We start from the raw sequence: 17,873 nt of genomic DNA, 5'->3' as shown, positions 1-17,873 counted from the left end.
ACAGGCTCGCTCCCGCTGCTCTTTCCGTGCATGCCGCAGTGGTTTAGGTTCGCCAGAACGGCTGAGAAAAGCGCAGGGCAGGTAACTGCACGCTTGGCGGCTGTTGCCACGAGCGAGGGAAGTATCCATGCGCAGTTTTGCATCCTCGAGGGCCAAACACAGTACATAAAGACTCGGAAAGCACTGTCTCTCGCCATCGGCCATACCATGTTAGCGAGGCTGTTCAATGTGTACGCGATTTCAGCCAAGCTACAGGCAGCGGGGTTAACTGGTCGAAGTGCCTTGGGCTGTGGCATGGCGGGTGGGCATCTACGCCTGAGCGGTTTGCCAGCGTGCCTTGGACGACAACGCCAGATAAGTACTTGGGCGTTCCGCTCGATACTTACCGTGACAGTGAACATTATTGGACAGGACAGGTCAAAGAGACACGGGAGAGAGCTGATAAGTGGAAAGGAACGACCTTGTCAGTTTTCGCCAGAGCCACTGTTTGCAACCTGTTCTTTATCAGCAGGCTCTGGTATGTAATGCAGGTGTTGCACTGTTCACGGTTAAGTATTCAAAAGCTTCACCGAATTTTCGCCGTCTTTATCTGGTCGTCTGAATGGGAGCGCTGCAGCCGGACCAACCTGTTCCGACGGGTACAAGACGGCGGGTTGGGATTGGGCCATTTGTTTTTGCGACAGCTGGTCAATCGTTTTTTGTTTTTTAGGGACACAAGAGACCCTTTTTTGCGTACCGTATGCCAAGTTAGGCTGCGGCATCTACTTCCAGAGTACATAGTCGGAACTGCTGAGGTGTATAGTAGGGTCACCGGTTTTTACCGGGAAGTCGTAGCCAGTGTAAGGTTTCTTTCCGCGCGGTTTTCAAATGACTTTCTGGCCAGTGTGAAACGAAAGAAACTGTACCGTGCCTTGTGCGATGTAGTTTTCCCCGAGCCCTTGTACAGGGCCGTGTACAGTGGAGGCCCAGGCAAAGATGTTTTAAAGAGAGTAAAAAAAATGCAGGTGCCGCCTGGAACAAAAACCTTCTTTTTTAAGTTGCACACCGGGACCTTACCGGTTAAAAAATTTTTAGAGGGAAAGGAATTGTTTTTACCCTGGGGATCTCACTGTTTAATTTGCAGAAAGCCGGAAACAATAGACCATGTATTTTTACACTGTTGGGAAGGGGTTTATTTTTGGGATGTATTGCAGCGAACATTAAAGAAAGAATTTCCACTAGACCCGTATGGCATCCGGTTCTTATGTGTTGAAAATGAGGATGGGGTGCCTTTCGATTTAATAATGCTGACAGGCCTCCACTGTATATGGCGCTCCAGAATGGCGGGCTGGCATTGTGACAGTGACGCAAGACCTGCCAGAATTTACTTTCGCGAAAGTATGGAGATGTTTCTGGCCATTCAGAAAGCCGCTGCGGAGCCTCCGGAGTGGCTCTCAAGACTAGAGCCGCTCTGTACGTTGCGTGAATTTTAATTGGACGAAGCCAGATTTATGCTGGCTGACCACAAGTCGTGTGTACATAGTTATTGTCTTTTGTTGATTGTTTGTGTCGTCCAGTTTTTTTGTGTCAAAGCCAGGCAATAAAGAAAAAAAAAAAAAAAAAAAATCGGCCATACCATGTTGAATACGCCGGTTCTCGTCCGATCACCGAAGCTAAGCAGCATTGGGCTCGGTCAGTACTTGGGAGGGAGACCACCTGGGAACACCGAGTGCTGATGGCATTTCTTTTGCATTTTTATTCGCCCTTCACGTTTTTTTTTTTCTGTCATAGTTGCGCAGTGTCTCAGGCAACTATAGGAGGTGACGTTATTTTGTTATCGAAATACAATCTCATCGGCAACGTGTCCAACGTGTAGTACGTGCGGACGCGAAACTGTGGCAAAACTCGAAGCGAACCCGTGGCGTCTCGGCTGTCATTCTGACGTCTGCCGCGGCGGGTACACTGCAGATTAAACTCTAGCAAAGCCCCAAGATAGCTGGGAGGCCCAGTGTGCGCATAACACTGCGCAGAAGCGCACAATATGCGCCCACCGCACCATGCACCGCACCCACTGCCGGTCCATGTGTAAACAACACAGGCTCGCTCCCGCTGCTCTTTCCGTGCATGCCGCAGTGGTTTAGGTTCGCCAGAACGGCTGAGAAAAGCGCAGGGCAGGTAACTGCACGCTTGGCGGCTGTTGCCACGAGCGAGGGAAGTATCCATGCGCAGTTTTGCATCCTCGAGGGCCAAACACAGTACATAAAGACTCGGAAAGCACTGTCTCTCGCCATCGGCCATACCATGTTGAATACGCCGGTTCTCGTCCGATCACCGAAGCTAAGCAGCATTGGGCTCGGTCAGTACTTGGGAGGGAGACCACCTGGGAACACCGAGTGCTGATGGCATTTCTTTTGCATTTTTATTCGCCCTTCACGTTTTTTTTTTCTGTCATAGTTGCGCAGTGTCTCAGGCAACTATAGGAGGTGACGTTATTTTGTTATCGATAATACAATCTCATCGGCAACGTGTCCAACGTGTAGTACGTGCGGACGCGAAACTGTGGCAAAACTCGAAGCGAACCCGTGGCGTCTCGGCTGTCATTCTGACGTCTGCCGCGGCGGGTACACTGCAGATTAAACTCTAGCAAAGCCCCAAGATAGCTGGGAGGCCCAGTGTGCGCATAACACTGCGCAGAAGCGCACAATATGCGCCCACCGCACCATGCACCGCACCCACTGCCGGTCCATGTGTAAACAACACAGGCTCGCTCCCGCTGCTCTTTCCGTGCATGCCGCAGTGGTTTAGGTTCGCCAGAACGGCTGAGAAAAGCGCAGGGCAGGTAACTGCACGCTTGGCGGCTGTTGCCACGAGCGAGGGAAGTATCCATGCGCAGTTTTGCATCCTCGAGGGCCAAACACAGTACATAAAGACTCGGAAAGCACTGTCTCTCGCCATCGGCCATACCATGTTGAATACGCCGGTTCTCGTCCGATCACCGAAGCTAAGCAGCATTGGGCTCGGTCAGTACTTGGGAGGGAGACCACCTGGGAACACCGAGTGCTGATGGCATTTCTTTTGCATTTTTATTCGCCCTTCACGTTTTTTTTTTCTGTCATAGTTGCGCAGTGTCTCAGGCAACTATAGGAGGTGACGTTATTTTGTTATCGATAATACAATCTCATCGGCAACGTGTCCAACGTGTAGTACGTGCGGACGCGAAACTGTGGCAAAACTCGAAGCGAACCCGTGGCGTCTCGGCTGTCATTCTGACGTCTGCCGCGGCGGGTACACTGCAGATTAAACTCTAGCAAAGCCCCAAGATAGCTGGGAGGCCCAGTGTGCGCATAACACTGCGCAGAAGCGCACAATATGCGCCCACCGCACGATGCACCGCACCCACTGCCGGTCCATGTGTAAACAACACAGGCTCGCTCCCGCTGCTCTTTCCGTGCATGCCGCAGTGGTTTAGGTTCGCCAGAACGGCTGAGAAAAGCGCAGGGCAGGTAACTGCACGCTTGGCGGCTGTTGCCACGAGCGAGGGAAGTATCCATGCGCAGTTTTGCATCCTCGAGGGCCAAACACAGTACATAAAGACTCGGAAAGCACTGTCTCTCGCCATCGGCCATACCATGTTGAATACGCCGGTTCTCGTCCGATCACCGAAGCTAAGCAGCATTGGGCTCGGTCAGTACTTGGGAGGGAGACCACCTGGGAACACCGAGTGCTGATGGCATTTCTTTTGCATTTTTATTCGCCCTTCACGTTTTTTTTTTTCTGTCATAGTTGCGCAGTGTCTCAGGCAACTATAGGAGGTGACGTTATTTTGTTATCGATAATACAATCTCATCGGCAACGTGTCCAACGTGTAGTACGTGCGGACGCGAAACTGTGGCAAAACTCGAAGCGAACCCGTGGCGTCTCGGCTGTCATTCTGACGTCTGCCGCGGCGGGTACACTGCAGATTAAACTCTAGCAAAGCCCCAAGATAGCTGGGAGGCCCAGTGTGCGCATAACACTGCGCAGAAGCGCACAATATGCGCCCACCGCACCATGCACCGCACCCACTGCCGGTCCATGTGTAAACAACACAGGCTCGCTCCCGCTGCTCTTTCCGTGCATGCCGCAGTGGTTTAGGTTCGCCAGAACGGCTGAGAAAAGCGCAGGGCAGGTAACTGCACGCTTGGCGGCTGTTGCCACGAGCGAGGGAAGTATCCATGCGCAGTTTTGCATCCTCGAGGGCCAAACACAGTACATAAAGACTCGGAAAGCACTGTCTCTCGCCATCGGCCATACCATGTTAGCGAGGCTGTTCAATGTGTACGCGATTTCAGCCAGGCTACAGGCAGCGGGGTTAACTGGTCGAAGTGCCTTGGGCTGTGGCATGGCGGGTGGGCATCTACGCCTGAGCGGTTTGCCAGCGTGCCTTGGACGGCAACGCCAGATAAGTACTTGGGCGTTCCGCTCGATACTTACCGTGACAGTGAACATTATTGGACAGGACAGGTCAAAGAGACACGGGAGAGAGCTGATAAGTGGAAAGGAACGACCTTGTCAGTTTTCGCCAGAGCCACTGTTTGCAACCTGTTCTTTATCAGCAGGCTCTGGTATGTAATGCAGGTGTTGCACTGTTCACGGTTAAGTATTCAAAAGCTTCACCGAATTTTCGCCGTCTTTATCTGGTCGTCTGAATGGGAGCGCTGCAGCCGGACCAACCTGTTCCGACGGGTACAAGACGGCGGGTTGGGATTGGGCCATTTGTTTTTGCGACAGCTGGTCAATCGTTTTTTGTTTTTTAGGGACACAAGAGACCCTTTTTTGCGTACCGTATGCCAAGTTAGGCTGCGGCATCTACTTCCAGAGTACATAGTCGGAACTGCTGAGGTGTATAGTAGGGTCACCGGTTTTTACCGGGAAGTCGTAGCCAGTGTAAGGTTTCTTTCCGCGCGGTTTTCAAATGACTTTCTGGCCAGTGTGAAACGAAAGAAACTGTACCGTGCCTTGTGCGATGTAGTTTTCCCCGAGCCCTTGTACAGGGCCGTGTACAGTGGAGGCCCAGGCAAAGATGTTTTAAAGAGAGTAAAAAAAATGCAGGTGCCGCCTGGAACAAAAACCTTCTTTTTTAAGTTGCACACCGGGACCTTACCGGTTAAAAAATTTTTAGAGGGAAAGGAATTGTTTTTACCCTGGGGATCTCACTGTTTAATTTGCAGAAAGCCGGAAACAATAGACCATGTATTTTTACACTGTTGGGAAGGGGTTTATTTTTGGGATGTATTGCAGCGAACATTAAAGAAAGAATTTCCACTAGACCCGTATGGCATCCGGTTCTTATGTGTTGAAAATGAGGATGGGGTGCCTTTCGATTTAATAATGCTGACAGGCCTCCACTGTATATGGCGCTCCAGAATGGCGGGCTGGCATTGTGACAGTGACGCAAGACCTGCCAGAATTTACTTTCGCGAAAGTATGGAGATGTTTCTGGCCATTCAGAAAGCCGCTGCGGAGCCTCCGGAGTGGCTCTCAAGACTAGAGCCGCTCTGTACGTTGCGTGAATTTTAATTGGACGAAGCCAGATTTATGCTGGCTGACCACAAGTCGTGTGTACATAGTTATTGTCTTTTGTTGATTGTTTGTGTCGTCCAGTTTTTTTGTGTCAAAGCCAGGCAATAAAGAAAAAAAAAAAAAAATCGGCCATACCATGTTGAATACGCCGGTTCTCGTCCGATCACCGAAGCTAAGCAGCATTGGGCTCGGTCAGTACTTGGGAGGGAGATCACCTGGGAACACCGAGTGCTGATGGCATTTCTTTTGCATTTTTATTCGCCCTTCACGTTTTTTTTTTCTGTCATAGTTGCGCAGTGTCTCAGGCAACTATAGGAGGTGACGTTATTTTGTTATCAAAATACAATCTCATCGGCAACGTGTCCAACGTGTAGTACGTGCGGACGCGAAACTGTGGCAAAACTCGAAGCGAACCCGTGGCGTCTCGGCTGTCATTCTGACGTCTGCCGCGGCGGGTACACTGCAGATTAAACTCTAGCAAAGCCCCAAGATAGCTGGGAGGCCCAGTGTGCGCATAACACTGCGCAGAAGCGCACAATATGCGCCCACCGCACCATGCACCGCACCCACTGCCGGTCCATGTGTAAACAACACAGGCTCGCTCCCGCTGCTCTTTCCGTGCATGCCGCAGTGGTTTAGGTTCGCCAGAACGGCTGAGAAAAGCGCAGGGCAGGTAACTGCACGCTTGGCGGCTGTTGCCACGAGCGAGGAAAGTATCCATGCGCAGTTTTGCATCCTCGAGGGCCAAACACAGTACATAAAGACTCGGAAAGCACTGTCTCTCGCCATCGGCCATACCATGTTGAATACGCCGGTTCTCGTCCGATCACCGAAGCTAAGCAGCATTGGGCTCGGTCAGTACTTGGGAGGGAGACCACCTGGGAACACCGAGTGCTGATGGCATTTCTTTTGCATTTTTATTCGCCCTTCACGTTTTTTTTTTCTGTCATAGTTGCGCAGTGTCTCAGGCAACTATAGGAGGTGACGTTATTTTGTTATCGATAATACAATCTCATCGGCAACGTGTCCAACGTGTAGTACGTGCGGACGCTAATACAATCTCATCGGCAACGTGTCCAACGTGTAGTACGTGCGGACGCGAAACTGTGGCAAAACTCGAAGCGAACCCGTGGCGTCTCGGCTGTCATTCTGACGTCTGCCGCGGCGGGTACACTGCAGATTAAACTCTAGCAAAGCCCCAAGATAGCTGGGAGGCCCAGTGTGCGCATAACACTGCGCAGAAGCGCACAATATGCGCCCACCGCACCATGCACCGCACCCACTGCCGGTCCATGTGTAAACAACACAGCCTCGCTCCCGCTGCTCTTTCCGTGCATGCCGCAGTGGTTTAGGTTCGCCAGAACGGCTGAGAAAAGCGCAGGGCAGGTAACTGCACGCTTGGCGGCTGTTGCCACGAGCGAGGGAAGTATCCATGCGCAGTTTTGCATCCTCGAGGGCCAAACACAGTACATAAAGACTCGGAAAGCACTGTCTCTCGCCATCGGCCATACCATGTTGAATACGCCGGTTCTCGTCCGATCACCGAAGCTAAGCAGCATTGGGCTCGGTCAGTACTTGGGAGGGAGACCACCTGGGAACACCGAGTGCTGATGGCATTTCTTTTGCATTTTTATTCGCCCCTCACGTTTTTTTTTTCTGTCATAGTTGCGCAGTGTCTCAGGCAACTATAGGAGGTGACGTTATTTTGTTATCGATAATACAATCTCATCGGCAACGTGTCCAACGTGTAGTACGTGCGGACGCGAAACTGTGGCAAAACTCGAAGCGAACCCGTGGCGTCTCGGCTGTCATTCTGACGTCTGCCGCGGCGGGTACACTGCAGATTAAACTCTAGCAAAGCCCCAAGATAGCTGGGAGGCCCAGTGTGCGCATAACACTGCGCAGAAGCGCACAATATGCGCCCACCGCACCATGCACCGCACCCACTGCCGGTCCATGTGTAAACAACACAGGCTCGCTCCCGCTGCTCTTTCCGTGCATGCCGCAGTGGTTTAGGTTCGCCAGAACGGCTGAGAAAAGCGCAGGGCAGGTAACTGCACGCTTGGCGGCTGTTGCCACGAGCGAGGGAAGTATCCATGCGCAGTTTTGCATCCTCGAGGGCCAAACACAGTACATAAAGACTCGGAAAGCACTGTCTCTCGCCATCGGCCATACCATGTTGAATACGCCGGTTCTCGTCCGATCACCGAAGCTAAGCAGCATTGGGCTCGGTCAGTACTTGGGAGGGAGACCACCTGGGAACACCGAGTGCTGATGGCATTTCTTTTGCATTTTTATTCGCCCTTCACGTTTTTTTTTTTTCTGTCATAGTTGCGCAGTGTCTCAGGCAACTATAGGAGGTGACGTTATTTTGTTATCGATAATACAATCTCATCGGCAACGTGTCCAATGTGTAGTACGTGCGGACGCGAAACAGTGGCAAAACTCGAAGCGAACCCGTGGCGTCTCGGCTGTCATTCTGACGTCTGCCGCGGCGGGTACACTGCAGATTAAACTCTAGCAAAGCCCCAAGATAGCTGGGAGGCCCAGTGTGCGCATAACACTGCGCAGAAGCGCACAATATGCGCCCACCGCACCATGCACCGCACCCACTGCCGGTCCATGTGTAAACAACACAGGCTCGCTCCCGCTGCTCTTTCCGTGCATGCCGCAGTGGTTTAGGTTCGCCAGAACGGCTGAGAAAAGCGCAGGGCAGGTAACTGCACGCTTGGCGGCTGTTGCCACGAGCGAGGGAAGTATCCATGCGCAGTTTTGCATCCTCGAGGGCCAAACACAGTACATAAAGACTCGGAAAGCACTGTCTCTCGCCATCGGCCATACCATGTTGAATACGCCGGTTCTCGTCCGATCACCGAAGCTAAGCAGCATTGGGCTCGGTCAGTACTTGGGAGGGAGACCACCTGGGAACACCGAGTGCTGATGGCATTTCTTTTGCATTTTTATTCGCCCTTCACGTTTTTTTTTTCTGTCATAGTTGCGCAGTGTCTCAGGCAACTATAGGAGGTGACGTTATTTTGTTATCGATAATACAATCTCATCGGCAACGTGTCCAACGTGTAGTACGTGCGGACGCGAAACTGTGGCAAAACTCGAAGCGAACCCGTGGCGTCTCGGCTGTCATTCTGACGTCTGCCGCGGCGGGTACACTGCAGATTAAACTCTAGCAAAGCCCCAAGATAGCTGGGAGGCCCAGTGTGCGCATAACACTGCGCAGAAGCGCACAATATGCGCCCACCGCACCATGCACCGCACCCACTGCCGGTCCATGTGTAAACAACACAGGCTCGCTCCCGCTGCTCTTTCCGTGCATGCCGCAGTGGTTTAGGTTCGCCAGAACGGCTGAGAAAAGCGCAGGGCAGGTAACTGCACGCTTGGCGGCTGTTGCCACGAGCGAGGGAAGTATCCATGCGCAGTTTTGCATCCTCGAGGGCCAAACACAGTACATAAAGACTCGGAAAGCACTGTCTCTCGCCATCGGCCATACCATGTTGAATACGCCGGTTCTCGTCCGATCACCGAAGCTAAGCAGCATTGGGCTCGGTCAGTACTTGGGAGGGAGACCACCTGGGAACACCGAGTGCTGATGGCATTTCTTTTGCATTTTTATTCGCCCTTCACGTTTTTTTTTTCTGTCATAGTTGCGCAGTGTCTCAGGCAACTATAGGAGGTGACGTTATTTTGTTATCGATAATACAATCTCATCGGCAACGTGTCCAACGTGTAGTACGTGCGGACGCGAAACTGTGGCAAAACTCGAAGCGAACCCGTGGCGTCTCGGCTGTCATTCTGACGTCTGCCGCGGCGGGTACACTGCAGATTAAACTCTAGCAAAGCCCCAAGATAGCTGGGAGGCCCAGTGTGCGCATAACACTGCGCAGAAGCGCACAATATGCGCCCACCGCACCATGCACCGCACCCACTGCCGGTCCATGTGTAAACAACACAGGCTCGCTCCCGCTGCTCTTTCCGTGCATGCCGCAGTGGTTTAGGTTCGCCAGAACGGCTGAGAAAAGCGCAGGGCAGGTAACTGCACGCTTGGCGGCTGTTGCCACGAGCGAGGGAAGTATCCATGCGCAGTTTTGCATCCTCGAGGGCCAAACACAGTACATAAAGACTCGGAAAGCACTGTCTCTCGCCATCGGCCATACCATGTTTGGATTCCATTTCCGGCCACCGAGCGTGACGGACGTGTGTGTCATGGGCTCCGTAGGAGCGGCTTCAGCGGCCCAGCAGGGCCGCGGTAACAGGAATATTGCTTCAGACAATGAGTACCAAGTTGTTTTGCCTAGTTTGCCAACAGGGCGTTTTGTTTTGAACACCGTTTTTCTACACTGTGATGTTAGGGCCCGCCCGTATCGGGCAGAAGATTTTCGCGATGCGCTCGCCGAGTTATCGCTCCTGCCGGAAGTGATTGCCCTCGGAGCCTACCGCATGAGCCATGTGTGGGCGGTGACTTTCAAGGACGAAGATGCGGTGAAAAAGATTGTCGGCATGGGTGAGCTGCTGGTGAAAAAGTGCCGCTGTATCGTAATTGATCCTGCCAACCAGGACGTTCGCATGAAAGTGCATTGGTTGCTACACAGCGTGCCCGACGACGACGTACGGTTTGCCTTCGAGCCGTACGGGAAGGTCACAGACGTCGGCCGAGAGCGGTGGCGGGTGCATGGCCTAGCAGATAAGGGCTCAACTACCAGACTGGTCACCTTGAAGTTGAAGCCGGGCGTAAAGTTGGACGACCTGCCGCACCAGGTGAGCGTCGCCGGAGAGTTGGCCCTCGTGGTCGTGCCAGGCAGGGCTCCGCTCTGCCTTCGGTGCCGTGGCACGGGCCACATTCGTCGCGACTGCCGCATCCCCAAGTGCAGTGCGTGCCGACGCTTCGGTCATGAGAGCAGCCAGTGCGAGCGGACGTATGCCAGCGTAACAGGACTGACAACCACCGACGACGCCTCAAACCTGCTCATGGACGAGGCGGACATGGAGGATGCAGCATCGGTGGCAAGTGCAAGAACGGAGGTAGCCGAAAATACGGTGATTCCACTGCCGCAGCAGGAGCAACCCGGAACCGAAGCGGTTACTGCAGAGCAGCATCAACCGCCTTCGCAGGATTCTTCGACAGCTGTGAGCGCCGAGCTGAAAACCTCAGTTGATTATGAAGCGGCTCCCAGCACCTCAGAACCCGAGGTTATGGACATCCTTAGCGCTTCAGCCAGCCTGCTGGCGGGGAAACGACCACACGACAAGACCCTTAGCGTTGGGACGAAGGAGGACGGCGGGGGCGGAGACGAGCCACCCACCAAAGCCCCAGGTATGCGGAGGTCTACCTTGAAGCCGCGACCGAACATTCCGGTCGATTCGCGGCAGGCGGGTAAACCGCCCCCGTAAATTTAGTTTGTCCAGCTAAGGTGGGTTGGGAGGGGTTTCCGTAAACGCCATGGCCCTCATCATGAGCGGTTCGTTTTTCGTGTTCGGGCTTGGAAAGAGGTGCCAAGTTTACTTGGACTGTCCTTTTTTGTTGGTTAGAGTTTCATTTTTTTTTCCTGGCCTTCGACGTGCTTATCGCCACAGTATCATGACCACAGACCCTTGGGCTATTGTAATGGGCACCATTCTACCGTGTAACCATGGCGGTTAATATCGAAAGAGCGCTACGGGTAGCGACGTTAAACGTACGGGGCCTTGGAGCAAGACGACGACAATGTCAGCTTAGTCGCCTTCTCTTAGATAATGACTTACATATAGTGGGAATCCAAGAGACAAAAATTGAGAGCCAGGAGCTCACCGACCGAATGGTGTCCAATTTTCGTGCTCATTTCGATGTGTGTATTTCTCACGCGATTGGTGGATCAGGTGGTTGCGCCATATTCATACGCAACAACTTTGGAATCTGCGTGCAGTCAGTATTTTCATGTGACAGTGGACGCCTCTTAATCGCTGATATCGTCTTTGGCGAATTGGAGTGTCGCGTCATCTGTGTATACGCGCCGAATATTGACAGGGAACGGCGGGCATTCTTTGAAAGGCTCGAGGCGTACCTAAACTGTCAGAAAGTGATAATACTGCTAGGCGATTTTAACTGTGTTTGCAATGTTGATGACCGCGCAAAACATTCGCGTGTTCGTGACAAGAGTGCAGAATTTCTTAATACACTTGTGCACGAATATGACCTTGAAGACATTGGTAGCGTTTTCGCCAGCGGTACTCGTCCGCAGTTTACACACTTCCAGCAAGACAGCCATGCAAGGTTAGACAGATTATATGTCTCTGCCGAATTGATACCAATGTGTAGCGAGTACGAAGTGAAACCCATCGCATACAGCGATCACTGCTTGGTAACGGCCGCCTTTGGAAAGACGCAGAGGAAACGAATCTTTAGCTGGGACTTGTGGAAAATGAATGCGCAGCTGTTGGATGACGAAGCTTTTGTCGACGCTGTAACGAAAGAATTGAAACATTTGACTGCAAGCGAGCCAGAAAGTTACGCCATTCGTTGGGAAGATTTTAAGCAGAAAGTAAAAACAATGGCTATTGAAAGAAGTAGTGTCATTCGACGCAATCAGAAAGAAGCAGAGACAAAGCTTCGCCAGCAACTGCAGTTCTTTGTTAGTATGGAGAATGTCGAACCTGGTCTGTGTGTTAGAGGAATAAAGGAAGTGAAAACTGAACTTGAACGGATAGATTCGGAGAAGTACAAGGCGGCAGTAGTGAGATCAAGGTCCGAGAAGCTGTGGGCGGGAGAAATGCCAACCAAGCGGGCTCTCTCAGATGAAAAAAGATACGCATGTCAAAAAGAAATCCGCCAACTAGCTATAGGTGAAAACGTCACGTCTAACAGAAACGAAATTAAGCATGCGATTGCCGAGCACTTTAAAGAAATTCTAAGCCATCCACGGGACCTTAAAGATTGTTTCCAAAAAGAATTCCTTCCGTTGATGCCAAAGCTTGACGAAGAAGTAAGGACACAGCTAGAACAACCAATCACACCAAGTGAGATAGAATGCGCAATAAATGAGCTGGCAGTCGGGAAAGCACCTGGGCCGGATGGCTTAGGGGCCATTTTCTATAAAACCTTCCGGTCTGAGGTTGCCCAAGTTCTTTATCACGTTGTTAGCGAAGCGTATGACCAGAAAAGACTACCCTTGTCCTTCACAACCTCGCATATCGTGCTAATCCCGAAGAGTGATGATGCTCAGAAGCGTTTGTTGCCAGGCTCATATCGCCCAATAACTCTTGCTAACGTCGACTATAAAATATTCACCAAAGTTCTAGCAAAGCGACTGCAAGGTGTTATTAAGAAGTTGGTTGGACCACACCAGACTTGTGGCATTAAAGGCCGCACTATCGCGACGAATGTGCACGTGGCTCGAAGCGTGCTCGAGTGTTGCGACGTGCTGGGCGATCACGTCGCGATGATGCAGCTTGACCTGGCAAAAGCCTTCGACCGTGTCTCGCACAAGGCATTGCTCTGCATACTTGAACACACGAATGTGGGCAGTGTGATTACGGAAGGCGTCACGATGGCGTACAAAAAATGTACAACGCGTATTATTGTTAACGGTGAGCTCACTGATAGCTTGTGCGTGCTCTCGTCGGTGAGGCAGGGATGCCCCCTTTCACCACTGCTGTTTGCCGCTTATCTTGAGCCACTCTGTCTGGCGATGGAACATAATGCGCGCATAACAGGTTACAGACTACAGGCTGCCGAAGTCAAAATTCTGGCGTACGCGGATGACATCGCGGTGTTCTGCGCCAGCAAAGATAGCATTAGAGAGGCAACTAATGTCGTCGAGAAGTTTTGTGATGCGAGTGGAGCCCAGATAAACTGGGATAAAAGTCATGGCTTCTGGCATGGCGATTGGGTGGACACACCAGAAGCCTTTTGTCGGCTCACCTGGTCAATGGTGCCAACGCAGTACCTTGGTGTGCCTCTCGGAAATTATCGCGACCCTGAACCGTACTGGAGGGATCAAGCCTTGATGGCTAAAGAAAAGGCGAACGGGTGGCAAGGCAAGCAACTGTCGATGTTTTCTAGAGCCACTGTCTGCAACCTTTTTTTGATATCAAAAATCTGGTACGTCATGAATGTGTTGTGTGCGGCGAGGATGAGCATTCAAAAAATGCATCGGGTTTTTGCTATTTTTATTTGGGCCTCGACTTGGGAGCGGTCCAGTCGAACGAATTTGTTTTTGCCTGTAAAGAAAGGAGGTCTTGGCCTGGCTCACTTGTTTCTGCGACAAATTGTGGCACGCTTTGTTTTTTTACGAGATCAGAATGATATCTTCCTGCGCACAGTTATACAAGTAAGACTGTATAGACTTCTGCCTGGATTCGTAGTCTCGTCTGTGCAAAATATGTGCGGAAGGGTGACTGGATACCTGCATGAAGTTGTTTTATCGTATAGGCTGTTGAATGTACGTTTTTCCCAGCAGTACCTGTCAACCGTTACAAAGAAAAAACTCTACAGAGACCTTGTAGATGTCATGCTCCCTGTACCTTTGTACCGTTCTCCACATCGCGGTGGCCCAGGACAGGACGTCCTAAAAAGAGTGAAGAAAATGCCTATACTACCCTCCGCCAAATCGTTCTTTTTCAAGTTACATACAAACACCCTCCCAGTTAAGACCTGGCTTCACGATAAAGGACTCTTCATTCCCTGGAACACTGACTGCTTTTTATGCAAGAAACCCGAAACAATAGAACACGTATTTCTAGACTGCTGGGACCCGATCTTTCATTGGGATGTACTCCAAAGAACTTTAAAAAAACAGTTACCCCTGGATCCGTACGGCATACGTTTCTTGCCTGTGAATCCCTCAGAGGAAATACCTTATGACCTCATTATGGTCCTGGGCCTCCACGCGGTGTGGAAAACACGAATGCAGTTTGAACACGCGGACTTGGTTGTTCGCCCGGTTCGCGAACATTTCATTGAGAGCGTTGTGCGCTTAAGAAATGTGTACAACGCACTGCCTGATCCACCACAATGGATAACTGTACTAGATGGATTAATGTCGCTCAAAAAATTTTAAAGTCGTGTCGGCCGAAGTGTGGCCGCCATGTTTTATTTCTTGTAACCTCTTGATTTGTACGTCAAAATCAACAATAAAGAAAAAAAAAAAAAAAAAAAAAAAAGCCATACCATGTTGAATACGCCGGTTCTCGTCCGATCACCGAAGCTAAGCAGCATTGGGCTCGGTCAGTACTTGGGAGGGAGACCACCTGGGAACACCGAGTGCTGATGGCATTTCTTTTGCATTTTTATTCGCCCTTCACGTTTTTTTTTTTTCTGTCATAGTTGCGCAGTGTCTCAGGCAACTATAGGAGGTGACGTTATTTTGTTATCGATAATACAATCTCATCGGCAACGTGTCCAACGTGTAGTACGTGCGGACGCGAAACTGTGGCAAAACTCGAAGCGAACCCGTGGCGTCTCGGCTGTCATTCTGACGTCTGCCGCGGCGGGTACACTGCAGATTAAACTCTAGCAAAGCCCCAAGATAGCTGGGAGGCCCAGTGTGCGCATAACACTGCGCAGAAGCGCACAATATGCGCCCACCGCACCATGCACCGCACCCACTGCCGGTCCATGTGTAAACAACACAGGCTCGCTCCCGCTGCTCTTTCCGTGCATGCCGCAGTGGTTTAGGTTCGCCAGAACGGCTGAGAAAAGCGCAGGGCAGGTAACTGCACGCTTGGCGGCTGTTGCCACGAGCGAGGGAAGTATCCATGCGCAGTTTTGCATCCTCGAGGGCCAAACACAGTACATAAAGACTCGGAAAGCACTGTCTCTCGCCATCGGCCATACCATGTTGAATACGCCGGTTCTCGTCCGATCACCGAAGCTAAGCAGCATTGGGCTCGGTCAGTACTTGGGAGGGAGACCACCTGGGAACACCGAGTGCTGATGGCATTTCTTTTGCATTTTTATTCGCCCTTCACGTTTTTTTTTTTCTGTCATAGTTGCGCAGTGTCTCAGGCAACTATAGGAGGTGACGTTATTTTGTTATCGATAATACAATCTCATCGGCAACGTGTCCAACGTGTAGTACGTGCGGACGCGAAACTGTGGCAAAACTCGAAGCGAACCCGTGGCGTCTCGGCTGTCATTCTGACGTCTGCCGCGGCGGGTACACTGCAGATTAAACTCTAGCAAAGCCCCAAGATAGCTGGGAGGCCCAGTGTGCGCATAACACTGCGCAGAAGCGCACAATATGCGCCCACCGCACCATGCACCGCACCCACTGCCGGTCCATGTGTAAACAACACAGGCTCGCTCCCGCTGCTCTTTCCGTGCATGCCGCAGTGGTTTAGGTTCGCCAGAACGGCTGAGAAAAGCGCAGGGCAGGTAACTGCACGCTTGGCGGCTGTTGCCACGAGCGAGGGAAGTATCCATGCGCAGTTTTGCATCCTCGAGGGCCAAACACAGTACATAAAGACTCGGAAAGCACTGTCTCTCGCCATCGGCCATACCATGTTGAATACGCCGGTTCTCGTCCGATCACCGAAGCTAAGCAGCATTGGGCTCGGTCAGTACTTGGGAGGGAGACCACCTGGGAACACCGAACTGTGCTGATGGCATTTCTTTTGCATTTTTATTCGCCCTTCACGTTTTTTTTTTTTCTGTCATAGTTGCGCAGTGTCTCAGGCAACTATAGGAGGTGACGTTATTTTGTTATCGATAATACAATCTCATCGGCAACGTGTCCAACGTGTAGTACGTGCGGACGCTAATACAATCTCATCGGCAACGTGTCCAACGTGTAGTACGTGCGGACGCGAAACTGTGGCAAAACTCGAAGCGAACCCGTGGCGTCTCGGCTGTCATTCTGACGTCTGCCGCGGCGGGTACACTGCAGATTAAACTCTAGCAAAGCCCCAAGATAGCTGGGAGGCCCAGTGTGCGCATAACACTGCGCAGAAGCGCACAATATGCGCCCACCGCACCATGCACCGCACCCACTGCCGGTCCATGTGTAAACAACACAGGCTCGCTCCCGCTGCTCTTTCCGTGCATGCCGCAGTGGTTTAGGTTCGCCAGAACGGCTGAGAAAAGCGCAGAGCAGGTAACTGCACGCTTGGCGGCTGTTGCCACGAGCGAGGGAAGTATCCATGCGCAGTTTTGCATCCTCGAGGGCCAAACACAGTACATAAAGACTCGGAAAGCACTGTCTCTCGCCATCGGCCATACCATGTTGAATACGCCGGTTCTCGTCCGATCACCGAAGCTAAGCAGCATTGGGCTCGGTCAGTACTTGGGAGGGAGACCACCTGGGAACACCGAGTGCTGATGGCATTTCTTTTGCATTTTTATTCGCCCTTCACGTTTTTTTTTTCTGTCATAGTTGCGCAGTGTCTCAGGCAACTATAGGAGGTGACGTTATTTTGTTATCGATAATACAATCTCATCGGCAACGTGTCCAACGTGTAGTACGTGCGGACGCTAATACAATCTCATCGGCAACGTGTCCAACGTGTAGTACGTGCGGACGCGAAACTGTGGCAAAACTCGAAGCGAACCCGTGGCGTCTCGGCTGTCATTCTGACGTCTGCCGCGGCGGGTACACTGCAGATTAAACTCTAGCAAAGCCCCAAGATAGCTGGGAGGCCCAGTGTGCGCATAACACTGCGCAGAAGCGCACAATATGCGCCCACCGCACCATGCACCGCACCCACTGCCGGTCCATGTGTAAACAACACAGGCTCGCTCCCGCTGCTCTTTCCGTGCATGCCGCAGTGGTTTAGGTTCGCCAGAACGGCTGAGAAAAGCGCAGGGCAGGTAACTGCACGCTTGGCGGCTGTTGCCACGAGCGAGGGAAGTATCCATGCGCAGTTTTGCATCCTCGAGGGCCAAACACAGTACATAAAGACTCGGAAAGCACTGTCTCTCGCCATCGGCCATACCATGTTGAATACGCCGGTTCTCGTCCGATCACCGAAGCTAAGCAGCATTGGGCTCGGTCAGTACTTGGGAGGGAGACCACCTGGGAACGCCGAGTGCTGATGGCATTTCTTTTGCATTTTTATTCGCCCTTCACGTTTTTTTTTTCTGTCATAGTTGCGCAGTGTCTCAGGCAACTATAGGAGGTGACGTTATTTTGTTATCGATAATACAATCTCATCGGCAACGTGTCCAACGTGTAGTACGTGCGGACGCTAATACAATCTCATCGGCAACGTGTCCAACGTGTAGTACGTGCGGACGCGAAACTGTGGCAAAACTCGAAGCGAACCCGTGGCGTCTCGGCTGTCATTCTGACGTCTGCCGCGGCGGGTACACTGCAGATTAAACTCTAGCAAAGCCCCAAGATAGCTGG

The 17,873-nt window shown here is 51.8% G+C and overlaps 1 protein-coding gene, 11 non-coding genes and 4 pseudogenes across 12 annotated transcripts; all 16 read left to right on the top strand.

Moving 5' to 3' along the window:
• The first annotated feature begins 1,601 nt into the window (after positions 1 to 1,601).
• Positions 1,602 to 1,720, top strand: LOC149368284 (5S ribosomal RNA; annotated as a pseudogene).
• Positions 1,721 to 2,265: 545 nt separating this feature from the next.
• LOC149368283 (5S ribosomal RNA) lies at positions 2,266 to 2,384 on the top strand. Its single transcript, XR_016287841.1, has one exon. It is a non-coding gene; the product is annotated as a 5S ribosomal RNA (ribosomal RNA).
• Positions 2,385 to 2,929: 545 nt separating this feature from the next.
• On the top strand, positions 2,930 to 3,048 carry LOC149368282 (5S ribosomal RNA). Its single transcript, XR_016287840.1, has one exon. It is a non-coding gene; the product is annotated as a 5S ribosomal RNA (ribosomal RNA).
• Positions 3,049 to 3,593: 545 nt separating this feature from the next.
• On the top strand, positions 3,594 to 3,712 carry LOC149368281 (5S ribosomal RNA). Its single transcript, XR_016287839.1, has one exon. It is a non-coding gene; the product is annotated as a 5S ribosomal RNA (ribosomal RNA).
• A 1,950-nt stretch (positions 3,713 to 5,662) lies between these two features.
• On the top strand, positions 5,663 to 5,781 carry LOC149368280 (5S ribosomal RNA; annotated as a pseudogene).
• Positions 5,782 to 6,325: 544 nt separating this feature from the next.
• LOC149368279 (5S ribosomal RNA) lies at positions 6,326 to 6,444 on the top strand. Its single transcript, XR_016287838.1, has one exon. It is a non-coding gene; the product is annotated as a 5S ribosomal RNA (ribosomal RNA).
• A 594-nt stretch (positions 6,445 to 7,038) lies between these two features.
• On the top strand, positions 7,039 to 7,157 carry LOC149368278 (5S ribosomal RNA). The gene has a single exon (XR_016287837.1). It is a non-coding gene; the product is annotated as a 5S ribosomal RNA (ribosomal RNA).
• Positions 7,158 to 7,702: 545 nt separating this feature from the next.
• On the top strand, positions 7,703 to 7,821 carry LOC149368277 (5S ribosomal RNA). The gene has a single exon (XR_016287836.1). It is a non-coding gene; the product is annotated as a 5S ribosomal RNA (ribosomal RNA).
• A 547-nt stretch (positions 7,822 to 8,368) lies between these two features.
• On the top strand, positions 8,369 to 8,487 carry LOC149368276 (5S ribosomal RNA). Its single transcript, XR_016287835.1, has one exon. It is a non-coding gene; the product is annotated as a 5S ribosomal RNA (ribosomal RNA).
• A 545-nt stretch (positions 8,488 to 9,032) lies between these two features.
• On the top strand, positions 9,033 to 9,151 carry LOC149368275 (5S ribosomal RNA). Its single transcript, XR_016287834.1, has one exon. It is a non-coding gene; the product is annotated as a 5S ribosomal RNA (ribosomal RNA).
• Positions 9,152 to 9,730: 579 nt separating this feature from the next.
• On the top strand, positions 9,731 to 10,944 carry LOC149368274 (uncharacterized). Its single transcript, XM_089569842.1, has one exon. It carries the CDS (start codon positions 9,760 to 9,762, stop codon positions 10,942 to 10,944), a length of 1,185 nt encoding a protein of 394 aa, XP_089425968.1. The 5' UTR covers positions 9,731 to 9,759.
• A 3,746-nt stretch (positions 10,945 to 14,690) lies between these two features.
• Positions 14,691 to 14,796, top strand: LOC149368273 (5S ribosomal RNA; annotated as a pseudogene).
• Positions 14,797 to 15,350: 554 nt separating this feature from the next.
• Positions 15,351 to 15,469, top strand: LOC149368272 (5S ribosomal RNA). The gene has a single exon (XR_016287833.1). It is a non-coding gene; the product is annotated as a 5S ribosomal RNA (ribosomal RNA).
• A 546-nt stretch (positions 15,470 to 16,015) lies between these two features.
• Positions 16,016 to 16,137, top strand: LOC149368271 (5S ribosomal RNA; annotated as a pseudogene).
• Positions 16,138 to 16,733: 596 nt separating this feature from the next.
• LOC149368270 (5S ribosomal RNA) lies at positions 16,734 to 16,852 on the top strand. The gene has a single exon (XR_016287832.1). It is a non-coding gene; the product is annotated as a 5S ribosomal RNA (ribosomal RNA).
• A 594-nt stretch (positions 16,853 to 17,446) lies between these two features.
• LOC149368269 (5S ribosomal RNA) lies at positions 17,447 to 17,565 on the top strand. The gene has a single exon (XR_016287654.1). It is a non-coding gene; the product is annotated as a 5S ribosomal RNA (ribosomal RNA).
• Positions 17,566 to 17,873: the final 308 nt, after the last annotated feature.

Source organism: Amblyomma mixtum, chromosome 1 (genome assembly GCF_055824585.1).
Source record: "Amblyomma mixtum isolate Tamu chromosome 1, ASM5582458v1, whole genome shotgun sequence".
Taxonomy (NCBI): domain Eukaryota; kingdom Metazoa; phylum Arthropoda; class Arachnida; order Ixodida; family Ixodidae; genus Amblyomma; species Amblyomma mixtum.
The sequence above is the reverse complement of the archived record's forward strand: the minus strand, read 5'-3'. Positions and strand labels throughout refer to the sequence as shown.